The sequence below is a fragment of the Schistocerca americana genome, chromosome 2, assembly GCF_021461395.2.
Source record: "Schistocerca americana isolate TAMUIC-IGC-003095 chromosome 2, iqSchAmer2.1, whole genome shotgun sequence".
NCBI classification, from domain to species: domain Eukaryota; kingdom Metazoa; phylum Arthropoda; class Insecta; order Orthoptera; family Acrididae; genus Schistocerca; species Schistocerca americana.
Genome location: NC_060120.1, coordinates 568,192,253 through 568,219,698, shown reverse-complemented (window position 1 = coordinate 568,219,698; position 27,446 = coordinate 568,192,253). Strand labels below are relative to the sequence as shown.

Here is a 27,446-nt window from a genome sequence, read left to right as displayed (position 1 = left end):
AAAAACATTCCAGACTGGTCCCCCATTCGGATCTTCGGGATGGGACTGCCTAGGGGGAGATGGCCATGAGAAAAAGATAGGATAACCAATGAAAGGGTAACAGTCTGTGAGTCAGAAGTCAGGATGTGGCAGGGAAGCTAGACAATCTGGAAATGGAAATGCAAAGGCTAAGTATAGATTTAGTGGGTGTCAGTGACATCAAATGGAAAGAAGAAAAGGAATTCTGTTCAGAAGAATATAGGGTAATACGAACAACAACTTAAAATGGAATAACAGGAGTAGGATTCATTATGAATATGAAGGAAGAGCAGAAACTGAGTAACTGTGAACAGTCCAGGGATTGGGAAATTCTCATGAGTTTGACAGCAAACACTCAGAACAGTAGTTCTGTCCTGCTGAGTATATTTTTTATCTATCCAAATACTGTGTGTTGTGCTGCCACCACTTGGTGAGCATATCTTTTATCTACCCAGTTACACTGTATTGTCAGAATGGTAGTTCAGGTATACATGTTGATGTTACAAGCAGAAGACAAAGGGATAGAGAAAGTATATGAGGATATTTAATGGGTAAGTCAGTATGTAAAGGGAGATGATAATCTAATAGTCATGGGGGATTGGGATGCAGTTGTAGGAGAAGAAACAGTTATGAGAGAAAATAGGCCTGGTAGTAGGCATGAGAGGAGAAAGACTAATTGAGTTCTGCAACAAATTTCAGTTAGTAACAATGAATACTTTGCTTAAGAATCACAAGTGGAGGAGGTATGCTTGGAAAAGACCCAGAGACAACGCAAGATTCCAGCACAGTTACATAATCGTCCACAGAGATTCCAAAATAAGATATTGGTTTGTAATATAATGTTATTGCATGGATAAAAGTATCTATTCACCAAGTGATGGCAGAACACACATATAGGAAAAGAGGTTTTACTTATGCAAGTTATCGGAGCCAGTGGCTCTGTCTTCTGGCAGAAGAATTGGAGGGGAAGGAGAAGGACTAGAGAGGTTTAGGTAAAGGGGTACAATTCAGAAAAGTCAGCCAGTACCACAGGAGACTTACTGGACGGGATGAGAAAGAGAGTCTTTTCTTCTCATTCTGGCTGGTAAGTCTCCCCTGACCTGGGGTTCTGGGTAATTTTTCTGAACTGTACCCTTTTTCCTAAACCTCTCCAGTCCTTTTCCTTCACCCCTCTTCCTTCCCCTTCAACTCTTCTGCTGGAAGAAGGAGCCACTGGCTTCGAAAGCTTGCATAAATACAATCTCTTTCTTTATGTGTGTGTTCCTGCTGCTGCTTGGTGAGTAGATTTTTTTATCCATCCAGTTCCATTATATTGTCAAAAATTGATTATTTTCATTGTTATATTGGTTTGTAAGGCATACCAGGGAGATATAGATTTGGATCACAATTAAGTAATGATAAAGAGTAAATTGAAGTTTAGAAGAATTGCATGGAAGAATGAGTGTGGAAGGAAGTGGGATACTGATGTACTGAGGAATGCTGAAACACGTTTGACGTTCACTAAGGAAGTGGATACTCCAGTAAGAAATATCACAGTAGGCAGTTCAGTTGAAAAGTAGTGGACATCTCTAAGATGGCTAATAAACATTGGTACAAGGAAGATAACTGTGAAGAACACTTTGGTAACGGGAGAAACTGATGAAAGAAGGAAGTGTGAAAATGTTCAGGGAAAGACAGGACTACAGAAATATAAATCCCATAGGGCTGAAATAAATAAAAGTGCAGGGAAGCCAAGGTGAAATATCCACAGGAAAAATATGAATAAATCGAAAAAGAAATTATTGTCAGAAGGACTGATTCAGCATACAGAACAGTCACTTTCAGTGAATTTGAAAAGCAAGTGTGGCAACATTAAGAGTGAAATGGGAATCCCACTGTTAAAGGCAAAGGAGAGACCACATAGGTGGAAAGAGTCTGAAATTGTCTGATCAAACGACAGAAGAAGAAATTGGAGTTGGTATGAAAGAGATAGGGGATCCAGTACTAGAGCCAGAATTTAAAAGAGATGTGACAACTTCAGATCAAAATAAGATATAAGGGATAGATAACATTGCATCAGAATTTCTAAAATCACTGCGGGAACTGGCAACTAAATGACTATTCAACTTGGTGCGTAGAATCTATGAGAAAGGAAATGTACTATCAGACTTTCATCCACACAATTATGAAGATAGCTGAGGTGATAAGTGTGAGAACTATCACACAATCGCCTTAGCAGCTCATGGTGACAAGACTAATATACATAAGAATGGAAAAAAATTGGGGATCTTTTAGATGATGAGTTTAGCTTTAGAAAAGGTACAGGCACCAGAGGGCAGTCCTGAAATTGCACTTGATAATGGAAGAAAGACTGAAGACAAATCAAGATGTGTCCATAGGATGTCAGATGGTGCGAGGTGGTAGAAATTCTGAATAAAATAGGAGTAAGCTACAGGGAACTATTGTTAATATACAATACACACAATAACCAAGAGGGGACAATAAGATTGGAAGACCAAGAACAAAGTTCCCTTATTAAAAAGGGTGTAAGACAGTCTTTTCCCCCTACTGTTACTGCTTATACATAGAAGAAGCAAAGGCGGGAATGATGGAAAGGTTCAAGAGTGGAATTAAAATTCAGTGTGGCAGGATATCAATGATAAGATTTGTTGATGACCCTGATATCCTCAGTGAAGATGAAGAACAATTACATAATCTGTTGAATGGAATGAAGAGTCATGAGCACAGGATATGGATTGAGAATAAACTGAAGAAAGATGAAAATAATGAGAAGTAGCAGAAATGAGAATAGGGAGAAGTTTAACATCAAAAGTGGTGATCACGAAGTTAATGAATTCTGCTAGCTCAGAAGTAAAATAACCCATGACGGATGAAGCGAGGAGGACATAAAAAGCAGACAAGCACAAGCAAACAGGTCATCCCTGGCCAAAAGAAGTCTATCAGCTTCAAAAATAGGTCTTAATTTAAGGAAGGAATTTCTGAGAATGTACGTTTGGAGCACAGCATTGTATGGAACTGAATCATGGACTGTGGGAGTACTGGAACAGAAGAAATTAGAAGCATTTGAGATGTGATGCTGTAGAAGAATGTTGAAAATTAAATGGACTCATAAAATAAGGAATGAGATTCTCTGCTGGAGGGGCGAAGAAAAGAACATATTATGAAAACACAGACAAGAAGAAGGGACAAGATTATAGGAAATATGTTAAGATATCAGGGAATAACTTCCATGTACCAGAGGGAGCTATAGAGTGTAAAAACTGTGAGGAAGAAAGTGAATGGAATACATCCAACAAATAATGGAGGACACTGGCTGCAAGAGCTACACTGAAATGTAGAGATTCAACGCCTCTTGATTTTGTTATTTACTTATTTATTTATTTTTTGGTGGGGGTATATCAAAAGCCTTATGTATGTGATCTCAGTTCTCAATCAAGAAACACTTGTTGTCAGGGTACTTGTGCACCTGATGAGGTTCAGGTGACGACTGGTGACTTGGTAGAGAACTCCAGAATTTTCTACAAGGGTGTTATGCCTGAACTGAATTTGGTGGCCACCATTTCGAACACTGTCTGTAATGTAAAACATTGTTGAGTGAACAGTACATTAACTTTGTTAAATTAAGGTGGATGTTGTAAAAGGCCACCCTCCCCTAGCATTACTTTTCTTCAACAGAAGTTATTGATACCAAAATTACTTTCTACCTTTTAAACAGCTTAATATTGTCTCAGCTGTTTAACTAAATGAATTTAATATGATTTTGTACATGATGTATTATATTTCAGACTAAAATGTATAAGATGAAATTACTTTATTTTCTTTGTTACAATGTACAGTTAAAATTACTCTTATTTTAGAAACATTTGAAACTACAAAATATCTGGCACACTTAAAATACCTATTATTAATTGCACAATCAAATGATATTTATTATGGTTACTTCTTGATTCAGTTATAAAATAATGGTATATATTAATAGAAAGTAATTTTTTTAAAAAGTTTGTAAACTCTTTGGAGTATTGTTAGTACTGCAGAATGAGTTAGTAGTGGGCATGCCTCTGATGTGATTGGTCATGTTTTTAATTTTGGCAATAACAATGTAATTTTTGATTTTGAAGTGGAATTTGTAAAGACAGTGAGATATAAAAAAAGGGATATAATAAAAATTGCAGAAACACAAATTATGAAGCAGGCTTACTTTAGCATTATCATGCCATTTGGAACCTACAATGTCAAAAATTTCAGTATTAAGAATCAACCACTAGACATGAAGAACTGGAGCCAACGATGAGAAAAGAAGATAAGTAAAAAGTTTATTGTAAATCTTACTCCTCTCAAAGCTTATTAAAAGATTTTAATACGAAGTCAGTGAAAATCAACTAGTTATGTGAAGGAGAAGAAGATTACAATGTGCACTGATTGTCTTTGTTGTTCCTGTCATCCCAAAGCTCTCACTGGCTCAGGATTATTCCCAAATCATAAGTTCCTATTCTAAAGTTGCTGTGTTTTGGCTCTTCTATCAGCTCTTTAAATTTGTGCATAAACTTTTGAATCACCCTGTATATCCATGTAGCAACAGCAGACGAAGATTACTAACAATACTGATATTAGAGACAAAGTGATGTATCAGGTGGAGAGCACAAACAAAGCAGTAGAATGGAATAGAACAGATCTTGTAACTGTTGGCAACCTTATTTTATCAGTTACTTTGACTGACTTATCCTTCCCAACACATCATTGTGAACTGTGCACACTCACCTGTAGCTATTTTAACCTTACATCCCTATGAAAAACTTAAGTATTTGATGTCTAAAATTTGTCCCTAGGCATTTCAGACTCATATTCTATTTCAAACTGACAAGGAAAGGCTCTTGCAATTTCTGAAATATGGTTTATAGCTTTTGTTTTATGTTCCACATTTTAAATAAAGTACTGTGTATGGCCTATGTTATGGTCAATTGTTTTACTGTGCTCCAGTAAGCTTGCACAACTGACGTGTCCAGCATGCATTATAGAAAATATTGTATTACTCGCTATACTTGAAAGAGGAGACAGATAGAAAGAGGGAGAGTAGAAAAAGATAAAAACAAGAAGTAAATCTATTTCCACCATGGACTGTGCTCAAGAACGTGGATCGATGATAAAGAGTGTCAGTAGCCCAATTGCAAACAGAGTTCCATTTTTAGAGAAATATGGATATATAATCTGTCAGTAGTCTCAGGAAAATACTTCACAATTTTGAGAGATGAGGAATAGGAAGTGGGTTATTTTGAATTGATGATGTAGAATTAATTATACCACTGATAATTACAGTGCAAGTCATCATCTGAACAATAGGAGGCTGCAACTGTGTGTCATTATTTCTGTACTATATTTTGGATTTGCTTTGCAATATAATTTGCTTCATAATTGTTTTAGGCACAAGCCTTTGACCTACATGTTGCTGCAAATATCTTTAGTTTATATATTCCACATTATCTTTATTAATTTAATTTGAACCTAACGTACTCACAATATTTTTTGTGAAACAAATACTAACAAAGAGATAGAGGGGCTGGCCAGTACTTACCTCAGCTCAGTACAGCCGATAGATACACATAAAACAGAACTGAAAACAGTTCTGTTTGAATGTAAATTTTCAGTTCTGTTTTATGTGTATCTATCGGCTGTACTGAGCTGAGGTAAGTACTGGCCAGCCCCTCTATCTCTTTGTTAGTATTTGTTTCACATCTTATATGAGATTTTCCATTAATCATTTAGATCACAATATTTTTTGTAATTAAATTATATCACCGGAGTCACTTTAACTTCTTAGATATTACGACACTGTAAATGGAAGTGTAGTTTCAATACAAGTCATAAAAAAAAATTATAAAATGACATAAATATTATACTACAGATTTTTAGAATGCTATTTACCTTTGCAATCAGAAGCACTGCGAGCACCTGGACCTACTGTGACACCTTGGCGACCAGCAATTGTTGGGCAAGGTGTGCATTGTAACTGTCCTGCTTCACTCTGATATGAGCCGACAGGACAGGGCAAGCATGTACGAGTTTCCTTCACAAAGTATGTTCCAACAGCACAGGGTACTGGAACAGATTGCCACATTATTTTAATAGATATCAAGGAAAACATCACAAAAAGAAATTGTTGCAAGCAAATAAATTTTTATTACATACTATAACAACGAAAATAATCAATTTTTGATCATATAATGTAAGTGGGTACACAAAAAAATCTACTTACCAAGCGGCGGCAGGAGAACACATACATAAAAAAAAAAAGGTTTAACATCTACAAGATTTTGGAACTGGTGGCTCCTTCTTCTTGCAGAAGGGTTGAAGGGGTAGGAAGAGGGGTGAAGGAAAAGGACTGGAGAGGTTTCAGAAAAGGGATACAGTTCGAAAAAGTCACCCAGAACCCCAGGTCAGGAAAGACTTACCAGATGGGATGAGAAAGAAAGACTCAGAAGACTCTTTCCTTCTCATCCCATCTGGTAAGTCCCTCCTGACCTGGGGTTCTGGGTGACTTTTCTGAACTGTACCCCTTTTTCTAAACCTCTAAAGTCCTTTTCCTGCACACACCTCTCCCTTTCCCTTCAACCCTTCTGTCCAAAGAAGTAACCACTGGACCGAAAAGCTTGCATAAGTAAAATCTCTTCTTTTTTTATGTGCCGCCATTTGGTGAGTAGATTTTTTTTTATCCATCCAATTACATTACTACAAACAATGATATTCTAGAAGAACAGTTATAGTATACAAAAGAATGTTAGTGCTAGAGACAATTTCTTTGCACATTCTCTCCAGATTCAGTACTCACAGCAAAATTTCTTATGAAAAAGAAATACATTATCGCTGTTAATAACCATTTGTTGATTGACTGGTAGTAATTTATTGACAATGACTTCTCTGGAATTTGTGGCTAATTTTCACAGCAACACACCACAGCACTATTGCTGGTTACTATCAATGATTATTTTATCTTATGCTCATTTATCACTCTCCAAGCAAAGTGCCCCCATAATGAATGGTAATAATTAAATGCTTACTTAGCACATTGCATTTCTGAAATAATTTCAGATTTTCACTTGATTAGGTCACATAATGTTCTGGATGAGCATTTGGAAATATTTTATCAGAAACATCTAACAACAATAACATGGTGGAGTGTGAAAGTATTGAGTATGTCTGTAACTCCACTCTGTGGACTTTCTGAAGTTTTCACAGAGCTCCACGTCACTTTTGATTTTGCCTGCATGTATCTCGGGGATAAAACTACCTCTTTCCTTCCTACTGCGTCTCTTTTTGGGCATCAGTTTTCTTACACCTCCAATGTAGTCAGCTGTTGCTTTTATTTCCTTGGCAGTCTACACAACTTTCTAGTTATCCATCCAAATATACTTGATTTCTCATGTGTAATGTGAGGTAGAGAAAAAGTTGTGAGAATGTCTGGATATAATTTTATTATTAGTGGATTACCCACAAATGCCTCTTTACTTGTGCCCACACACCCTGATCCCCACCCCCTCCCCACATTTCCTGTGTCTTTGAACCAGTCCAACCTTCTTTTATGAATGCCATGAATGCTGGTGTGAAAAGTAGGATGTATGAATTCTCAGTTCGTAAATGCAAGATTTCTTGTGTGTTTAAGTTTTACTCATTCTGTTCAACTAAATTTGAACTTAATATCATCAGGAATGTTACCAGTCAGACTAGTGAGCTAAGGACTATACATTTGGCACTAATGTCAGTTGTCCATGATTATACTTACCTTTTAGTGGTTGTGCAAGTATCTTACCCTGCAGTATCTTTTTATCAGATAGTAAGTTGTATGTGTATCAAATCTAATTAAAAGTCCTTCAGATATTCCATAACAACACTTATTTTTACATATTATCCCCTTCCCAGTACCACTTCTCACGTAGGGGCACTACTGTATGTAGATGTGCACTAAGTTTGGTTGAAATTACCTACATAACATCTACAGGGTGTTCTCAATATTTCCTGCCACCACCCCTAAGGCTGCATCTACAAACTTCACAACACACCATAATTAAATGAAATCCAGCCCGCCCAGAAGAAATTGGACCACTGTCAGAAAGTGCATTGTCTCTATCAGCATCTGAAATATACAGCAGTTTCAGACAGTAAACAATTCACCATGAGTAGATTTTAATTTCATCAGCTGTTAACAGTGATTTATTGCCATGTGCAGTCTTATATTATAACTAACACTGAAGCTTATGCTCATTAGACAAAAGTAGCAACTGCAGCAACAAAAGTATATGCTGACACATGAAAACTAAATAGACACTCACCACAATCTGGGGCCATTACCACCTGTCCTGGTGGACAAGCATAGTCTGATTGCAGCTGCAGTGATGCTGGATCTGGAACTGTGTTTGGTAAAATGTCACGGACATCAAACTGGTCTTCCTCCAGTATGAGTTTCTCCAATAATCGCTGGACAGATGACCTCTCATTTGTGTTAGAGTTAATGACAGGGTCGCTGGAGATGAAACATATAAGGACATAAGTATTAACTTTAAAGTATTATTCCCTTCATATTACAAGTTTCACTTCTTTAAGGTTTTTTTATTAAAGAAAAATAAAACACCGTTTGTTCCTCTGTTAAGTCTCACTTTGACAGAAGTAATGGAAATGTGTATTTACTCACACAATTTTGAAAAATGAGGTACCTTTATATCAACTCGATTTACAACATTTACTACAAATGAAGCAACAGTAATTAAGGTGATCATAATAGTGTCGGAGATCTCAACATTATTATTTATTGCTCCCTTTCATTAAATTATATACCCTGAATTCAGTAAGCTCTGACTGGTATTTTTTTTTTTTTTTTTGGTAACACTATCCTTAAAAAAAGGTCTGCATTTGATTTGAGGATGATGTTAAAGCTATTTGAAACTGAATACACTAAAGTTCAGGACTATACAGGGCAAAATGATTTTTGTGTTACTGTGAATTTAGAACATTAATCTTTATTATAAAAAGGCAGCATTGTATGGCTCTTATTGCCATATTGAATCTCATCTAATGCTACTTGTTGCTAATAACACTTTACCTTTCCTACAGTATAATTGGATATTTCTCTTAATTGTATGTCCATAATGCCAACATCTGGCAAGCTTAATTTTTGTCTGTCCTTTGTCTATCAAAGACGACCTTGCATTAATAAATTAATTTGAATGCTGAGTGTTTCTATTATTACTGTCATAGTTCTCATTTTGAGAGAACAAGATACTTTATTATACCCTGACACTCAAAATTCTGTGCATGTGAAAGCAGCAGAGTGGCCATGTGTGCATGTGCTCATAAAAAAACAAAACTCCGCCCCAACAGGCCATGAAGCCCCCAAGGGTACTGACCAGCCACCGTGTCATAAGCCCACAGGCGTCACTGGATGTGGATATGGAGGGGCATGTGATCAGCATACCGCTTTCCCGGCTGTATGTCAGTTTTTCGAGACTGGAGCCGCTACTTCTTGATCAAGTAGCTCCTCAGTTTGCCTCACAAGGGCTGAGTGCACCCTGCTTGCCAACAGTGCTGGCAGGCTGGATGATCACCTATCCTAGTGCTAGCCCAACCTGATAGCACTTTGGTGGTATGATGGGAACCGGTGTTACCACTGCGGCAAAGCTGTTGACGCATGTGTTCATAAGATGACATTTTAGAGTATGCTTTCATGGCAAAGTGATTTGAAATGAGCATTAAATTTCTATACATGAAGTTTCAGTATTAATCATTTACATCTTTAGATCACTTTTGTCTCACAGAATGCAACAATTACACTCTCTCCACAAAACATTACAACAAATAAACAGTACAACCAGAAAGGAATTTATTAATGTTATAGTTGTAGGTCCTGAAAATACTTTCACTGCTATCACTTGTCATCCAAATACTAAAACTACCAAACACTTGATGAATGAGCCTCACTTCCACACACCCAGTGATCAACAGTTTCAATTTATTGACAAATTTTTGGAGCTTCTATATTATTTTCTGTCCTAATTTTTTCTGTCATTCTTATGATCCATCAAGCGGAAAAGTAGTAGAAATGTGGAATAGAAGAAGTAGATTTTCTCTTCATCTAGTATAACGTAAATAATTTAGGAGTAAAGGAGACTACTCACCAAATAGCAGAAGCATTGCGTCATTGACAGTCACACAAAATCTGTGGGTTCAGCCAGCACACTGTAGCTGCAAAGGTGTGCTCCCACCCCCAACTCATTAAAAGATTTTTCGAAAACTAGTGAGTTTCCTTATGTTTTGTGTGCCTATCGATAAATTAGTGCTTCTACTATTTGGTGAGTGCTCTCCTTTACTCCTAAATTATCTATTTTCTCTTCATCTTACAGGCATAATTCTTATCATAAAGCTGTTGTGACTGACAGAATCTCTATAAACTTGCTATTAATATATTGGCGTGCATAAAAGTTCATATTCTTGTTCGTGTAAGGTACATAGAAGGTCAATATTTTGTATAGAAGAAATAAAATAAATTTACTTGAACTACAAGCATGCAATACTTGTGCTTACTTGATAGCTGGGAAGGATATCTCGATGTTGTAAGTGTCGCTGGCCTGGCGAGACTGCCTGCCCAGTCTGAGGGAAACAACATGCACTATAGATGTGTGATTCAATCATGGAGATAACAAAACACTTTAACTAAGTCAGCTACTGTGACTAAAGTACAGCATTCATAAACAAACATACCATGCTTTTCTACTTTAAATGAAAGAGGATGGTGTTCTAAAACTACTAAAGAAACATTTCCTTTGGCAGCTATTATGTGCAAGTGAAATAATACTGTTCATAGGAAAAACAGACACAATCCAGTAAAACAACAACTGAATTACAAGCTACAGAAAGAGTCAACTTTATGAAGAATATAAAAAACAGCAACAAAAGATTGTGATTTCATTTACAGATGCGCCATGAAGTACTCCAGACTAAGAAATTACTGCAAGGAAAACAGGACAATAACTATACTCACGGCTCAACTGGAACCTCAGCACCCAGGACATATGAGCCACTGCCATCATTAACATCCCTTGCTGGTCGGGAACGGTGGTCGCATTTCACATCAATATTTAGGTCTTTGCACTCCCTTGTTCCTGAAAAAAATTATGTTGCTTTGAATATACCTGTCTTATCAATTCTTACACAAATTATAGAAAATAAAACAATACGTGAGTGACATAACTGCAAGGGACTTACCTTCCACAGAATACGAGCAGAAGTTCCAGTCTCTGTTGAGAGAATTCACCGCACTGCGAACCTTCTGTCTCAGGACTCCTTGTCCAGCAGAATTACACAGTACAGAACTAGGGAACTGCATTTTTATTTTGAAGACACGTTGCGCTGGTTTTGAAGCTATTAACAAGTTTTAAAAAAAGCTTACAGAGTGGTCAGAACCAACAAGTACTTACAGAAGCATGCAAAGAATCCACTCACACAACACCTCCACCTCCCTGCCTCCCCATTTACACAACATTTACACACAAATGTTACTTGAAACTTCCTGGCAGGCTTTAACTTTGTGCCAGTTCAAGACTCTTATCTCTTACAGGCAATGCTCTACTGACTTAACTATCCAGGTATGACTCATAACCTACTTTCCTATCTTCAGTTCTGTTGGTACCTTTTCTTTTTTTTTTTCAAACTTTACATGAGCTTACTTTGTATCTCTTGCTGGTTTGTGAATCACACCTGGACATGTCAATCAGTAGATCATTACCTGCAAAAGGTTTCCTAACAAAATAACTGGTTTCGGCAGGCATCAGTTTCTGCAGTGGTGGACTGAACTATGGCCCGTATTTTATGATCTGAGGATGCCCAAAATTGGTAATTTTGTTAGAAATAATTGTGATTGTGCCAGATAATTAAATTATTCTCAAAGCGATCTCTGTCATCTACAGCTTCACAGAACTGTAGTTCTTTCAAAAAAGAAGTTCTTCATACTTTCAACTCTAAGCAGACAATGACACACTAAAAATATTCGAAAATTTTATGCTGAGTGCTTCCTTCATTAGATACACATATACGCAGAAGTAAAAAGTACAATATGCTCTTCGCAAAGGTAAAATGCAAACATAGAGGTAAAAAATGAAGCCTACAAAGAACATGAAAGACATACAAATGACTTGACATACAATAACTTGAGTAAATTCCTTGGATGTTTGCTAAGAATGTGTGTAATGCTGTGAAGCTTTTACAAAAGTATCTGAAAAATCATAATGAGGGAGAATTACACAATAATAGAAAGCAATACAGCACAAAATATGTTTGTAAAAGATAGGTGTACCAATGAAGGAGAAGATTAAACAGTTCTTGATGAATACAGCTCATATCATTCAGTAACATCTGTGTTTAAGGGGGAAAAATCCTTGTATAAATAAATGACTGCCAAAGAGAAACTACCAATTAAGCACAGATAAAATAAGAGTATTGCTTATCAAGAAACATACAAGCACAAGTAGAAACAAAAGGTCATGCAGATGTTATTACTCAAAATCAAATGTTCCTTCAAAACTCAGAACAGAGGAGAAAACAAGATCAATCACAAACTAAGTAGGGAAAACACACAAGTTTTTCACCAAATAGAGAGATAGTGAGAGAGAGCATGATGCAGTCAATGCTGCATGGATAAAATTTATTACTACAATGATGGCATATGGATTTATCCAGTAATTACTGTCAACATAGTGAAAACTTGGACTGGTCCTATTCGTTGTATCATCTTTGAGGTTCTGACATTTCACTATATGTATGACAGTTGGCTGTCGAGAACCATGGTTGAGTATAAGGAACCGAAATGTTGGTGAACTTCATTTTTAAATTATCATACTGATGAAGTAATTTTTTTTCCACGAACTGTGTCATGAATTGCAACTCAGGTTCGCCATTACCACAAGGAATCCAACACGTATCTAAAGTGTGGTGACATACATTCCACTTAGCAACAAATTTAAACATCACTTTCATCTGAAACACTTATCTGGACAGTGTTATGAGCTAGAAATGAAATTCTTTATAAATATTGGAAAAGACAATGTGCATTCTAAGGTATTGCACCATGCCAGGAATGAAATTTTAGACTTGTAACAACCAATTCTTATTTCCGACTTCTGTCTAATGGTGCCTTACTCCTTATAATAATGTGAACCACACTATTGAATTAATGGCTGCAACTCAAAAACTAAAGTTTTAGACCTTAAATTATCAACATTTTAGCCCCCATATTACTGATTGTGATACATACTTGAGCAAGCTGGGTAGACCATTGGCAGTGCTGGATTAGTGGTTGGTCTCCAAAAACCTTCAGCTCCACATGTGTAGAACTTTGGTATTTCCTGTGAAAACTGTAGACCATTGTTGCACGAAATCTCACAAACTTTGAACTGTCCTCCAGTTCCCCAGTCTTTGCACAATTGTGTGCCACCAACAGGGTCAGGAAGTTCAGGGCAGAAGTCAGCTGCAAAGAAGAAAGAACAATGTGCTGAGAATTAACACAATGAGATTTTTTCATATGTGCAAAGTTTAATAGATAGAAATGAAATATAATTATACAGTCTGAAACTATCTTCATAGTTAATACAAAATTGTGAAAGAAATAGGCATTTCACTTCCCCCCTTATTCACCACAATCTACAGTTCACAAATGAGACTGAAAGATCAGAACTAAAAATAGACTTTCCCACTCAGGATGAAACTGGTTTTACAACAGTGTGGATTTGTCATATTTGGAATCCATCAATATGTATGCAGTTTCTGAGCCAGAAGATTTTGTGCCAATTGAGTTGTTTTATGTAGCTCAAATGCTTTGTGATATTTTAAAAACAAAGGCTTTTGTAAATGGAGTTAACAAAGTACTGTAAAAAGAAAATCATATTGTTTACAAGAAGTGCCTAATGATATGTTTATCAATAAATACCTCCAAAGAGCTCATGCTGCTTTAAAATGAAGTATTGCACAAACCATTTTATCTCACACACTGAAATTGCAATAATAAATTTAGCATATACTAAAATCAGAATCCATCCATGAACCATGAATCTCGCTGAAGTGGGGGGCTTATGTGCCATAACCATATAGAGATCGTACCATATGTACAACCTTAATGGAGGGGTTTCTGTTCTGGGTTCTGACTAATCCGGTGTTCCTGAAGAGGGACAGCATCCTTTTCAGTAGTTGCAGTGGCAAACATCTGGATTACTAACTGTTCTGTCCTTGCGACACTAGCCAACATGGTCATGCTGTGCTAGTACTGTGAACAATTGAAAGCATGATGAAATCACTGCCATTACTGTGGGTCAGGAATGAAAGAGGAAGCCACCTGGTAGAATTTTGCACAGAGCATAATTTAAGCACTGCCAACATGATTTAAGAACCATGTAAGAAAGCTGTGTACATGGAAGAGACCTGGGGACACTGGAAGGTTTAAGACTGGTTATATAACAGTAAGACAGAGATTTTGAAACCAGATTTTAAACTGTGAGACATTTCCAAGAGCAGATGTGGATTCAGACCATAATTTGTCAGTTATGAACTGCAGACCAAAACAGAAAATACTGCAGAATGACAGAAAATTAAGGAAATGGGAGTTGGATAAACCGAAGGAAATAGATATCGCTGAGAGTTTCAGAGGGAGCACTAGGCAACAGCTGACAGAAATGGGGGAAGAAATACAACAGAAGATGAATGGATAGCTTTCAGAGATGAAATTGGGCAGGCAGAAGAGGATCACATGGGTAAAAAAGACAAGGCCAAATAGAAAACCCTGGGTTATGCAGAAGATACTGAATTTAACCGACAAGTGGAGAAAACATAAAAATGAAACTGGTGAGAGAGAATATAAGATTGACAGAAAATGCAAAATTGCTAGAGGACCAATGTAAGGCAATAGAAGCATGCACAACTAGTGGAAAGCTAGCTGCCACTTACAGGAAAATTAAAGCTATCTTTGCAGAAAAAAGAAGCAGCTGTATGAATATCAAGAGTTCAGATGGCAAGCCAGTACTAAGCAAAGAAGAGAAAGCTGAAGGATGGAAGGAATATATAGAGGAACTACATAAGGGAAACAAACTTGACAGTAATATTATAGAAAGAGAAGGGGCAATAGGTGGTGATGAGATCAAAGATACTATGCCGCAAGAAGAATTTGACAGAGCACCGTTTAAAGACCTGTGTGGAAACAAGTGCCCTGGAGTAGATTGGAGAGCCAGCAATGACAAAATTGTGCAAGATATACAATACAGGTGAAATACCATTAGGCTTCAAGAAGAATGTATTAATTCTAATTCTAAAGACAGCAGGTGTGAATACAACTGAACTGTCGGTTAAATAAGTCATTGTTGTAAAATATTGACACAAATTTTTTACAGTAGAGTGGAAATACTTGTATAACCAGACCTCAGGAGAGACCAGTTCGGGTTCCGGAGAAGTGTATGAACACTTGAGGCAACATTGACTCTATGACTTATGCCAGAAGGTAGGCTGAAGGAAGATGAACCTATATTTATAGCATTTGTAAATTTAGAGAAAGCGTATGACAATGTTGACTGGACAACACTTTGAAATTCTCAAACTACCAGGGATAAAAAATACAGTGAGTTAAAGCTTATTTGCATCTTGAACAGAAACTAGACTGCAGTTGTAAGAACTGAAAGACATGAAAAGGAAGCCATAGTTGGGGGAGGAACTAGACAGAATAGTAGCCTAACCAATTATCATCAAACTGCTCAGTTTATTTGAGCATAACTTGAGCTGACAAGTTATTGAAACTGAGATGATGAATGAAAGAGTAAGAGGGCTGTGACTGCCATGAAAAAAGTGTGTCTCTAACTGGGCCTGGGCTAAAATGAACTACGTGGCACTTGAGTCTCACTGCTAGGAAATGTGTTATCAGTTTTCAGCTCCACTTGGTCACCAGCCTCTGTCGGCAAGAAATGGACTTTGGGATGTTCAGCAATGCTTTTATGTCATTCTCATGAAACAAAATTTTCTCAAGCACAAGAATAAAATGCAGATTCATTATTACTTGATAAAGTGACTCAGATAAAGGGCTAAATGATTACGGCAACAATTTTCAATTACAATAAAAAATGATCGCAATGGCTCCCTGCAAAATATGTTGCTAACAATTGGTAGCTAGGGAGAAAGCATGGGTATCCACAGAAATTTATACAAGAGGAGGCAAGATTCCAAAAGTGCCACTTTTGATTTACTGAGTTTAAGAATGTGCCATGCCCCAATTAATAAATTTGACTGGAAGAACACAAAGCTTACAGTATCTTAAATGCTTGATAGTTCTCGATCCAATATTTTTTTGAAGATTATTATTATATCTTGAAGGTACGCAAATTTCATTCATACATCCCTTTTTTTATTATTAATATGAACATATATGTGGAAACCTTTTTAAACAATTATCATATTGGTTGGTATAACCAACTTGTTAAAGCCAAAATACACCACATATCCCTAGTTTGGCACATTATTTTGTAGCCATGTCAGTTGTACTACAGTACTTACAACTCTCTGGGTTAATGTCAGATTGGGTTGCATTGTTTAAAAAGAATATAGTTTAAGAAGGTCCAAACATCTGTTATATCTTGATTTTTAACCTTTTCTTCCTCTCTTCCATGCAGAAATTGGTATATCTTTTGTAACTGGATCCAAAGATGAAGTACGGGTGAAGACACCGATAATATGGCCTTATTCTCCATACTCTACTACAATCGCTCCACCATGTTAAACTGAATGAAGTCTCAGCTCACCTTGCCAGATCAAATGCAAACTGACTGTTGAGATTAAGATGTGCATGAGGTGAAGGGCAGGTGCCAGGCAGGTATCCCGTAGAAATGTTTATAATGTGCTGCGTGTTGGAACCGTCCCTATCTGTAGCTTGTTATGGGCTGTACAAGCGAACAACAGAGAAAATATCAGGTGCTCTATTTTGGCAATGGCCTGTAAGTGTTCATATCCCCAAAAACTGCAAAACAACACCAAAACCAGTGTGATGACAAGAAACTGCTATAATTTCCCTTGAAGAACATCACAACCAAACAATGTAGTGTTTACCAAAACCACAGTGTTTTCCTTTGCATTCAGCAATGCTAGATCTGTGATTCCACTGAATCATTTTTAGAAATATGTGCGAATCCTGTAAGTGCCTCCTCTTGCTCTCCCCCGTCCTCCCTACAGGATGACTATGGGACAATGTAATGTGGTCTGGAATTTCATGAAGATATTGTCACACAAAAGAATGTGGTTTGTTTCAGGCACTGGAATGTCCAAGTAGCGTTTTACTTCTGGGCTTCTATGGTCAAAGTATGTAGAATAGAATCATTTGGCAGTGCAACATATAGCAGTCACATTGTCACTGTTCACTGCCTGTGATGTCACATTGTGGGCAGCGGTATCAGCAAAGTTTAACTGTATTGTTTTGCACGCACACTTTTTTTATAATTTTTGTGTGGAAGTCATAGTCTACTTGGCAGAACAGTAATTTTGACTTCTGAGAGTCTTTCCTCTTCCTTGGAGTCTCTGTCTGTCTTTGCTCTGGCATTTCCTCATTTCTTTTACAGGGTCAGCTTGTTATTTGTTATACAGCTTGGGCATTGTTGATACACTTGTTAGCCAGTTGCCTTTCCTCGTGCCACTATCCTCCCCTCCCCTCTACTAAGAAAGAAAGTTGTGCACTCTTTCTCTCTGTGATCAGCGTAATTTCTCGTTAATTTGGGACAGAATTTTAGTTTTTGTGTATTATGTAACTGAGTTCAAAGTGCGGAACAAGCCCATTGTTTACCTAGGTGGATATGGGAAACTGCCTACAAGCCACATTCAAGATGACCTGCTCCCCAGTCCTGTTCATCACACCACGAGTTGGGCTCAAACCTAGGCTGCATTGCCTTCCTGGTAGAGAAAGCAAGCACTGTGTGCACTCGAACATCCTGCTGGGATGCTCAGTTGCTCTGGATTTTATTTACAAATAATGGCATGTTTTCGCTCTGAATTTTATTCATCATCAGATTTAAATGTCAACAAGTTTGACAGGATTCAGTATATTTTTTAAAGTGGAAGATCATTAAATAATCACAGTGAAAATGAAATCATGACTCTACTCTGTCTTTTTACCTTTTGACAAAGTTTTTATTGTTACAGTTCATAACCACAAGGTATACTGAGTGCCCCACGTAACTTTGCGATTGCATGATCTATCAGAAAAAGCATGCTAAACTAGAAAACATTGTGGAACAAACTGCTGAAGCCAATATGAGAAACCATGTGCCATTTAACTGTTAAGAAGTTATTTCCAATAATGTTAAAAGTTAATGTTAAATGCCAAATCAAAAAAATGTTTCTCAAATTACAATTTTTGTTACTAAAAATGATGTGCTTTTTTTGAGTTTTCCAGCCGTAAATTTGGTTATTGGTAATAAAAAGCACCATTATAGTTTAATTAAGTAGTAATACGCAGCAGCTCCAGATCATTGACAAATTCTCTCACCCCTGGGGTCTATCTTGGAGCCAGTCCCGTGTTGAACGATATGTGAAGGAAACCAAAGTGAAATTTGGAAAGGGATTTATGAGTTCAGGGAAAAGAATGAAAAACTTTTAAGGTTTTCTGAGGACATTGTAATTCTGTGAAATATTGTAAACAAAGGTAATAAATTGTAGCCAAATTAAGTCGGACAATACTGAGGGAATGAGATTAGGAAATGAGATATTAAAAGTAGTAGATGAGTTTTGCTATTTGGGCAACAAAATAACTGATGATGGATGAAATACAGAGGATATAAAAAGCTGACTGGCAATATTATGAACAATATTTCTGAAAAAGAGGAATAGGTGAACATCTAATATCAATTTAAGTATTAGGAAATCTTTTCTGAAGGTAGTTGTCTGTAGTGTAGGTAGCCTTGTGTGGAAATGAACCATGGACAATAAGCAGGTCAGTCAATAAGAGACTTACAGATTTTGGAATGCGGCACTATAGAACAATGGTCAAGATTAGATGCGTAGATCACCTAATTAATGAGGCAGTACTGAACTGATTTGGGAAAAAGAGAAATTTACAGCACATCTTGACTAAATGAAGGGACTGGGTGATAGGGCACATCGTGAGACATCCAGGAACTGTCAATTTGGTAATGGAAGTGCAGGTGATAAAAATTATAGACGGAGACCAAGGTTTGCATACAGTAAGCAGAGTGAGAAGGATGTAGGTTGCAGTAGTTATGAAAAAAGAAAGAGGCTTGCACAAGAGAGACCAGCATTGAGAGCTGTATTAAACCAGTCATCCAACTGAAGATATCAACAACAACAAAATGAAAAGGGGCACAAACATTTTTGGTGAAAATACACATAAATTTAAGAAAGCAGAGGGTCATAAGAGAGTGTATATGGGTGTCATAAATGACTTTCAGTTCGAACTATGCTGTCTGATATAAGAGGAAGTGCAATTTGTCGATGATCTGTCTAATGGTGCCTTACTCCTGTAACAAAACCAATTACCAACTTTTAAGTGATGAATCTAGGCACATACTACAACCTGCTCCATATCTCTCCCATAGGAATCAAGATGACAAGACTAGACAAAGTACAGTGGACATGGAGGCTAAGCAATCATTCTTCCCGCACTCCATACATGAATGGAACAGCAAGAAGCCCTAATAACTGTTATAACGGAAAGTACCCTCTGCCATACACTTCATAGAAGTGCATGTAGTCTTATAAACAGCCAAATTTGTTGGCAGATGCTGCCTCTATGAAAAAAAAAACTGTATAATAGAGCTACAGCAGACAATTACTTCAGTATATTCACTGCATGTATGGAAACTTAAGAAGTTTCTTCTTAAGAAAAACGTTTTTGGTGTCTCATTCTTCCTTCTGTTTAGGTGAATAGTATACAGTAAAACTGAATCAGAAATGATGTCATTTAGTGGCATAAGGAATTACTGCACAGTGCCATAAACCAGCAAACTTTTATAATGTACTGTTCAACAATAAGAAATTAATCTATAAACATAGTGTGAGTGTGTTCAATCAGAACATTTTACACAACTCTCTATCAATGATTACGCAGCTGGAATTATTTTATTCTATGGCTGATGTTCCCCAACTGATACTTCTTGAACTCAGTAGATGATATTGTTTCTAGTTTGAATTTTCTTTAGGTGTTATTGACAAATTATAGCCGTATATTATTTCAGTGGAAGAAACTATATCAATGTTGTAGGACAATCACACATGTACAGCTGCCTACAAGTCTGTATTCTGCCATAACAATTGCTTTGTCAACATATATATAACCTGCACCTAATTTCATTTACTATATTAGGTGATGGCAATGAGAATTGTTTTTTGGATTTAAAATGGCAAGTGCGAGACTTGTATGTGAACTTTTGGAAGTTGAACTAAGTTTCTTTGGATAAAATACATATTACTCAGGATTTAAATCCATAAATGTATATTAAATTAATTGCTCGATCAGTCATTACTCAGAAACTTCAGTTTTTTTTCCTTCAGTGTAACTTACCCAACAAATACACTTTAAAGGAACAAGTTGCAGTATTTCCAGCTTGGTCGTAAGCAACATAGGCAATAGTGTAGGTGCCCCACAGGAGAGTTTGGCCTGGACGATGCCCATTCTTTTCTTCAACACGAACCACACCCACATTATCACTGAAGTGCGGTTCGTCCCATGTCACAATGGCAGATCCATTTTTGGCAAGCACCCACAAATCTCCAGGGCAATGTTCCACTCGAGGTGGCACCTTTATTAAGAGAAAATCTACATAATTAATCAGAAAAATTATAAACAAAAGTACAGAAAAACTAGAGAATCATCTGAATACTAAGTATCTGTGTTATTAGAAACACTTATACAAAAGACATGAGAAAGCTGCCACTATGTTCCACATAGTTTACCTGCAATAGGCAAACACAGTTTATGCACATGTCTGCCTTTTGTATTGAATGCAAAATAATGAAGCAAAAAATAAGATTGTTACTGATAGTACTATTAAAATCACTATGGTAAAACTACAAAAAACTGCTCCATACCTTGTCCACCTGCAGCTGCTCGCAATGAGCTCCTGAATACCCTGGAGCACAGAGTCTTTGTCCGCAGTGTGAAGGCACAACACGTTCTACACCTCCCACAGTAATGTCATATCCAGCCCATGTCAATGCTAGCCCACGGTACAAGACAGGTTCAGTTCGACAGTCGCGCACCTGTGGGATGTACAAGACAGGGGAAAGAAAAATTTAACTCAGATATAATGTCACAGCAACTTCTACATAGTTTTCATGTCTACTAGTGCATGAAATTGTTCCTTAATGAATATCTAAGCAACAGTGCACAGAAGTTAATCCAGATCAAATATTTACTCGATTATTTCTACACTGCATTTGGCCACATCTACATCTACAAAAAATGACTACAAGCGGTACACTTAAAAAAGTAACTTACTTGTTTCTGAATTTCATTTGTGACATCAAGAGCCCTGTTCCACACCTGCACCTTTGTCAAATGACCCTGGAAGCCTGATTCAATGTATCCCCTTGGGTTGCTGGCACTCGGTTTTCCCAATGTCACCCAGGCACTAAAACACATTTTTCCTTGTAAAAATCTGATGCATCAGACTGCACTTAAGAATGCACTGAATTGCCAATCAAATTGTGAACTTACTGTTGAGGTAATTTCCGACCACCGCCATAGCCTTCTACTTTGCTTGCAATAAGTCCTTCTGTAATGAGTGTCAGCTCTCCACCTTTCTCTCCATCCCAGACAATCGCTACATGATGCCATTGACCATCATTAATTGTGGCATATTCTCGGAATCCGAGGTATGCATCCTGAAGGTCCTCAAATAATGACACTTGAACCCCATTGCTGTGGGCTTGCAGCATAACTCGTTTGCCAGTAACAACATGAGGAGAGCTGTAAATTATCATTAAATAAGTTACTGAGTTACATAAATCACAGAACAAATTTATTGTTAATTCTGTTATATTTTCATGGGCAGATTTATCCTGATTCACTCACTGAAACTTTGATTCTTTTTAGCACGGGAACTTGTACACCTGTTACTGTAACAATCTGTCTTTCAGACACAGAATACCAGGTTTATCCCAATGAATACATTCTAATGGACTACAATTACATTACATAAGTGGAAAAAGAAAACAACTCCAAGTTTGTTTCTGTTCACCAACTTTCTATATTTTTTGACCACTTGTGGAGTAACATTTTTCAAATAGTTAGTGTTACTTCTCACAATTTATATAGTAAAGATCACTCATTATACACATTGCTTTGAAATTATGATAATGATTATGCACATTTTATCCTGTGTAATAAATAAGACATGTTTAGTGAAATACAATAGTAATCATCAATTCGTTCATTCAGCACATTATTACTTCAATAAATTAGTGTGAGGTATGACTTATTTTCAGAAATGATATGTATAAATGCTTTTTTCATTTGCAGATTGTTCTCTATATAAACATGCAACTTCGTCAAAGCTAGCAAAATGTTTTTGGGATTACTTATCAAAGAGTAAAAGAACGGAATTTTGTGGTTCCCTTAATTTAAAAATCAAATATATCATACAGATGCAATCTGTTATTCTGGGCATGCAGCGTAAGACACAAAAATGATGAACTTTTGGGTAAGTACCACAGTAAGGAACTGTTGAAAAGTCATGTAAAAAATATCTTATAAATACCAATATGAATGAGACCTCAAAAATATTTTGAAGTCCAGTGTGCTTTTAAAGCAGCTGTTGTGTTGATTAGCCCTCTTTTTGGGACTGGTTTCACTGTCATTTGATATTATGCGTAATTGTTGTTCTTTTCATGGCACATGCACACAGGTCTCTGCCATTTGCATAGAACTTCCCAGTGCCACAAGCAGCCATCAAAAGCACTTATTTCGTTTTTAATCATCCTCATACTGAGAATCTGTTTGAGTTTGATGCTTTTGAATTTACTGTTATTGTAACATACTCTTTGTCTTTCTTCCCTACGCGGTGGCACACTAATATGGCAACACTGTCTCGACTGCCGATAGGGCCCAATCCTTTTTGCTCAGGATGAATCATTGCCATGGAAGCTTGACAGGCTACTGATGCTTAACCCATTGCAAACTCCAGAATTACATACCCAGTAGCTGCAGACCCAGTGCTAAACACATTGATCAGGAGGTGGAACGCTTGATCACGCCCTGCCACAAGTGTTCAACTCGACAAACAACACCGTGCACTGTTCTTCCCCTCTGGCCAGCACATTTGCTACCTTGAGACAGAATCCATATAAATTTTGCTGGGCTTTTTTAGGCATTTGCAATTGCTGGCTGTTTTACACATTTCCTTATGTTGTTCACTGCCTTTCTACTGCAGAAGGTGTCACGACCACGGAATTATTAAAACATTTTTCCCGTCAATGACCTATCTTGTACAGTGGTGTCAGACAAAAGTCCTCTTTATTCGGATCCCTACTTTAAAGATTTTTGCTCACTCAATGGCATCCATCAGCAGTTCGCTGTGGGCAGCACACTACTACTCAAGCTGTGCCTGCCAACCCTCCTGCTGGTGGACAGCCCCGACGTGGATGGCGCAGTTCAGTCCCTCGACGTCTCTGTGGTGCCTTTCTCTCATAGGAGTGGACACCAGGTATCCCCAGTGCACCCATAGGGGCCTCATGCAGTGATGCCTCGCACAGTGTTCTGGGTGCCTCTTACCTTGATGCAGTTGCCTCCTGCCTTGATGCAGGTGCCTCCTGCCTTGATGCAGGTGCCTCCTGCACCAACACAGGCACCTCCACCATGATGCAGGTGCCAGTGCCTGCCGTCCTCCTGCTGGTGCTGCCTGTCTTCCCTCTGGAACTGGGTTCCTCCTCTCATTGCACTAGGACTCAAGACCAATATTGACTTAACCTCTGCCTAAGGTGTGCTGGGGTTGTCCTCTTGCTTTCCTGGGAGGGGAGGAAGGAGCAGATTCATGGTCCCTCCACTTCCACCTCTACTCACTTGACCGCATGGGTCTGGAACTATTCATGCCAATGACAACTGCTTCAGTCATTATGGGTGTGTCACCTGTCAGCATGTTGTGCAGGAACAGGCATCTGGTCGCTCTTTCCCCCAAGGAAAAGAGGAAAATGTACTAACATTTCCACTACTATGCCTTTGCCATCACTACTGCGGTGTGTGTCACACAGTCTGAGTAGTGCATCATTCAGCTATTCCAGGCCCCCACCAGAGGCTGCCAGTGAAGGTCCGGTGCCCCAATTGCCTGCAGCCGATTGCTATTGGCCTGTGGTGGGCAAATGCCATTTATACTGCCGTGCACCAGCTCTGGCTCCGGCCAGCAGTCTGTACCTGTGTCTTGTACATGTCACTAAACTGTATTGATGTGTATGCTGTCACATCATGAACTAATAAACAGTAGATTTCTTATAACCATGTCTTTTATTGTGTTTGGAGTTAGAACATGTTATGTAAATTGATTGACAGATGGTTCACTTAATTAAGGGCAATATTGTTTGTCCTACCCAGAATATCACGAAAATTCATCAGATATAGGATAGGGTCTGACACCAAAATTTATCATCCATTTTCAAGAAGGACGCATCAAAAGCACCTGCTGTAATTTTACAGTAATTTTACATGACCTTGCATTTTCTATTCTGCATTCTACCAGGGAGGATTATTTTATTAATTTTTAACCAGTAATGAAAAATAACTGCACAGAGAAAGCAACTTTTACACTTACCTAACACTATACATAGTGAAAAATGTTCCAGCCTCATCCTTTTGTGTGAACTGTACCCACATTGCTACGGTCATGCTCGTTTTAGCACCCAGGTAGAATGGTACAACCAAGGAAGCACTGCTGCGAGATGGATCACTGAAGTATAAATCATAATCCACTTGGATAGCTGAAAAAAATTAAAATAAGTTACACATTGGTTTTAAATTCTATTATTTAATGGAGGATTTAATATTTTCTTAACTGATAAGATGCATTATATTAAAGCAGATAAACAAAATCAGTTATGTTTGAAGAACAGGCATCTTCGTTCCACTTAAATTTACATCTAAAGAAATACAATTGAAAATATTCCCACTTAAACTTAATATTTTTGCAGCAGTGAAATCCTGAAGAGATTAATACAGACATTAAAAAATATTACTTACTTTTTCTACAGTCCTCTCCCGTTAAATTGAATGGACATTGGCAGTAAAACTTTCCTGTCAAATCTATACATGTTGCAGAAGGAGGACAGGAATTTTCTTTACAGTCAACAATATCTTCTTCACAATTCTTTCCTGCAAAAAGATAAGGGAATTTATCATACTAGGATTAAGTGTAGATGACAAAAAGATAGTGTAAGAAATGACTGTTCTTTCCAAATTATAATCTGTTGCGTTAATGGAAAAGGAATGGACAAGGTACAGGGACACAGTACTAGAAGTGGCCAAACAATGTCTTGGAACAGTAGTGTGTAAAGGTAGGATGATGCAATCAGCTTTGTGAAATGACACAATCAAGGCAGCCTGTAAAAGGAAAAAGAAGGCATATCAAAAATGGCTACATACTAGAACTCAGGTAGACAGAGAAAGTTATGTTGAAGAAAGAAACAAAGCCAAACAGATAATTACAGCATCCAAGAAGAAATTTTGGGAAGACTTTGGAAACAGGTTGGAGACTTTGGGTCAAGCTGCTGGAAAACCATTCTGGAGTATAATTAGCAGTCTTCGAAAGGGAGGTAAGAAGGAAATGACAAGTATTTTGGACATGTCAGGAAAACTGCTGGTGAATCCTGTTGATGCCTTGGGCAGATGGAGGGAATATTTTGAAGAGTTGCTCAATGTAGGTGAAAATACGATCAGTAATGTTTCAGATTTCGATGTACAATGGGACAGGAATGGTGATGGAAATAGGATCACATTTGAGGGAGTGGAGAAAATGGTCAATAGATTGCAGTGCAATAAAGCGGCTGGGGTGGATGAAATTAAGTCCGAACTCATCAAATACAGTGGAATGTCAGGTCTTAAATGGCTACACAGGATAACTGAAATGGCGTGGGGGTCGGGACAGGTTCCATCAGACTGGACGAAAGCAGTAATCACACCAATCTTTAAACATGGAAACAGAAAAGATTGTAACAACTACAGAGGTATCTCTTTGATCAGCATTGTGGGTAAAATCTTCTCAGGTATTGTTGAAAGGAAAGTATTAGTTGAGGACAAATTGGATGAAAATCAGTGTGGGTTTAGGCCTCTTAGAAGTTGTCAGGACCAGATCTTTAGCTTACGGCAAATAATGGAGAAGTGTTACGAGTGGAACAGGGAATTGTATCTATGTTTTATAGATCTAGAAAAGGCATATGACCGGGTTCCTAGGAGGAAGTTATTGTCTGTTCTACGTGATTATGGAATAGGAGGCAAACTTTTGCCAGCAATTAAAGGTCTTTACATAGATAGTCAGGCAGCAGTTAGAGTTGACGGTAAATTGAGTTCATGGTTCAGAGTAGTTTCAGGGGTAAGACAAGGCTGCAACCTGTCTCCACTGTTGTTCATATTATTTATGGATCATATGTTGAAAACAATGGACTGGCTGGGTGAGATTAAGATAGGTGAACACAAAATAAGCAGTCTTGCATATGCGGATGACTTAGTTGTGATGGCAGATTCTATTGAAAGTTTTCAAAGTAATATTTCAGAGCTAGATCAGAAATGTAAGGACTATGGTATGAAGATTAGCATCTCCAAAACAAAAGTAATGTCAGTGGGAAAGAGATATAAACGGATTGAGTGCCAAATAGGAGGAACAAAGTTAGAACAGGTGGATGGTTTCAAGTACTTAGGATGCGTATTCTCACAGGATGGCAACATAGTGAAAGAACTGGAAGCGAGGTGTAGCAAAGCTAATGCAGTGAGTGCTCAGCTACGATCTACTCTCTTCTGCAAGAAGGAAGTCAGTATGAAGACTAAGTTATCTGTGCACCTTTCAATCTTTCGACCAACATTGTTGTATGGGAGCGAAAGCTGGTTGGATTCAGGTTACCTTATCAATAAGGTTGAGGTTACGGATCTGAAAGTAGCTAGGATGATTGCAGGTACTAGTAGATGGGAACAATGGCAGGAGGGTGTGCACAATGAGGAAATCAAAGAAAAACTGGGAATGAACTCGATAGATGTAGCAGTCAGGGCAAACAGGCTTAGATGGTGGGGTCATGTTACACGCATGGGAGAAGCAAGGTTACCCAAGAGACTCATGGGTTCAGAAGTAGAGGGTAGGAGGAGTCGGGGTAGACCAAGTAGAAGGTACCTGGATTCAGTTAAGAATGATTTTGAAGTAATAGGCTTAACATCAGAAGAGGCA

The 27,446-nt window shown here is 37.7% G+C and overlaps 1 protein-coding gene across 1 annotated transcript in view; it reads right to left on the bottom strand.

The window, feature by feature from the left end:
- Positions 1–27,446, bottom strand: part of LOC124595775 (sushi, von Willebrand factor type A, EGF and pentraxin domain-containing protein 1) — a 152,459-nt gene that overhangs the window by 21,088 nt on the left and 103,925 nt on the right. Inside the window, exons 44-55 of the mRNA XM_047134661.1 lie at positions 25,256–25,387; positions 24,831–24,996; positions 21,746–21,997; positions 21,527–21,659; positions 21,118–21,288; positions 20,591–20,828; positions 13,310–13,522; positions 11,266–11,421; positions 11,042–11,162; positions 10,585–10,650; positions 8,340–8,530; positions 5,938–6,111 (exon numbers count right to left, since the gene is read on the bottom strand). Of these exons, the coding sequence (XP_046990617.1) occupies positions 5,938–6,111; positions 8,340–8,530; positions 10,585–10,650; positions 11,042–11,162; positions 11,266–11,421; positions 13,310–13,522; positions 20,591–20,828; positions 21,118–21,288; positions 21,527–21,659; positions 21,746–21,997; positions 24,831–24,996; positions 25,256–25,387 (2,013 nt within the window). The remainder of the gene's footprint in view (positions 1–5,937; positions 6,112–8,339; positions 8,531–10,584; positions 10,651–11,041; positions 11,163–11,265; positions 11,422–13,309; positions 13,523–20,590; positions 20,829–21,117; positions 21,289–21,526; positions 21,660–21,745; positions 21,998–24,830; positions 24,997–25,255; positions 25,388–27,446) is intronic.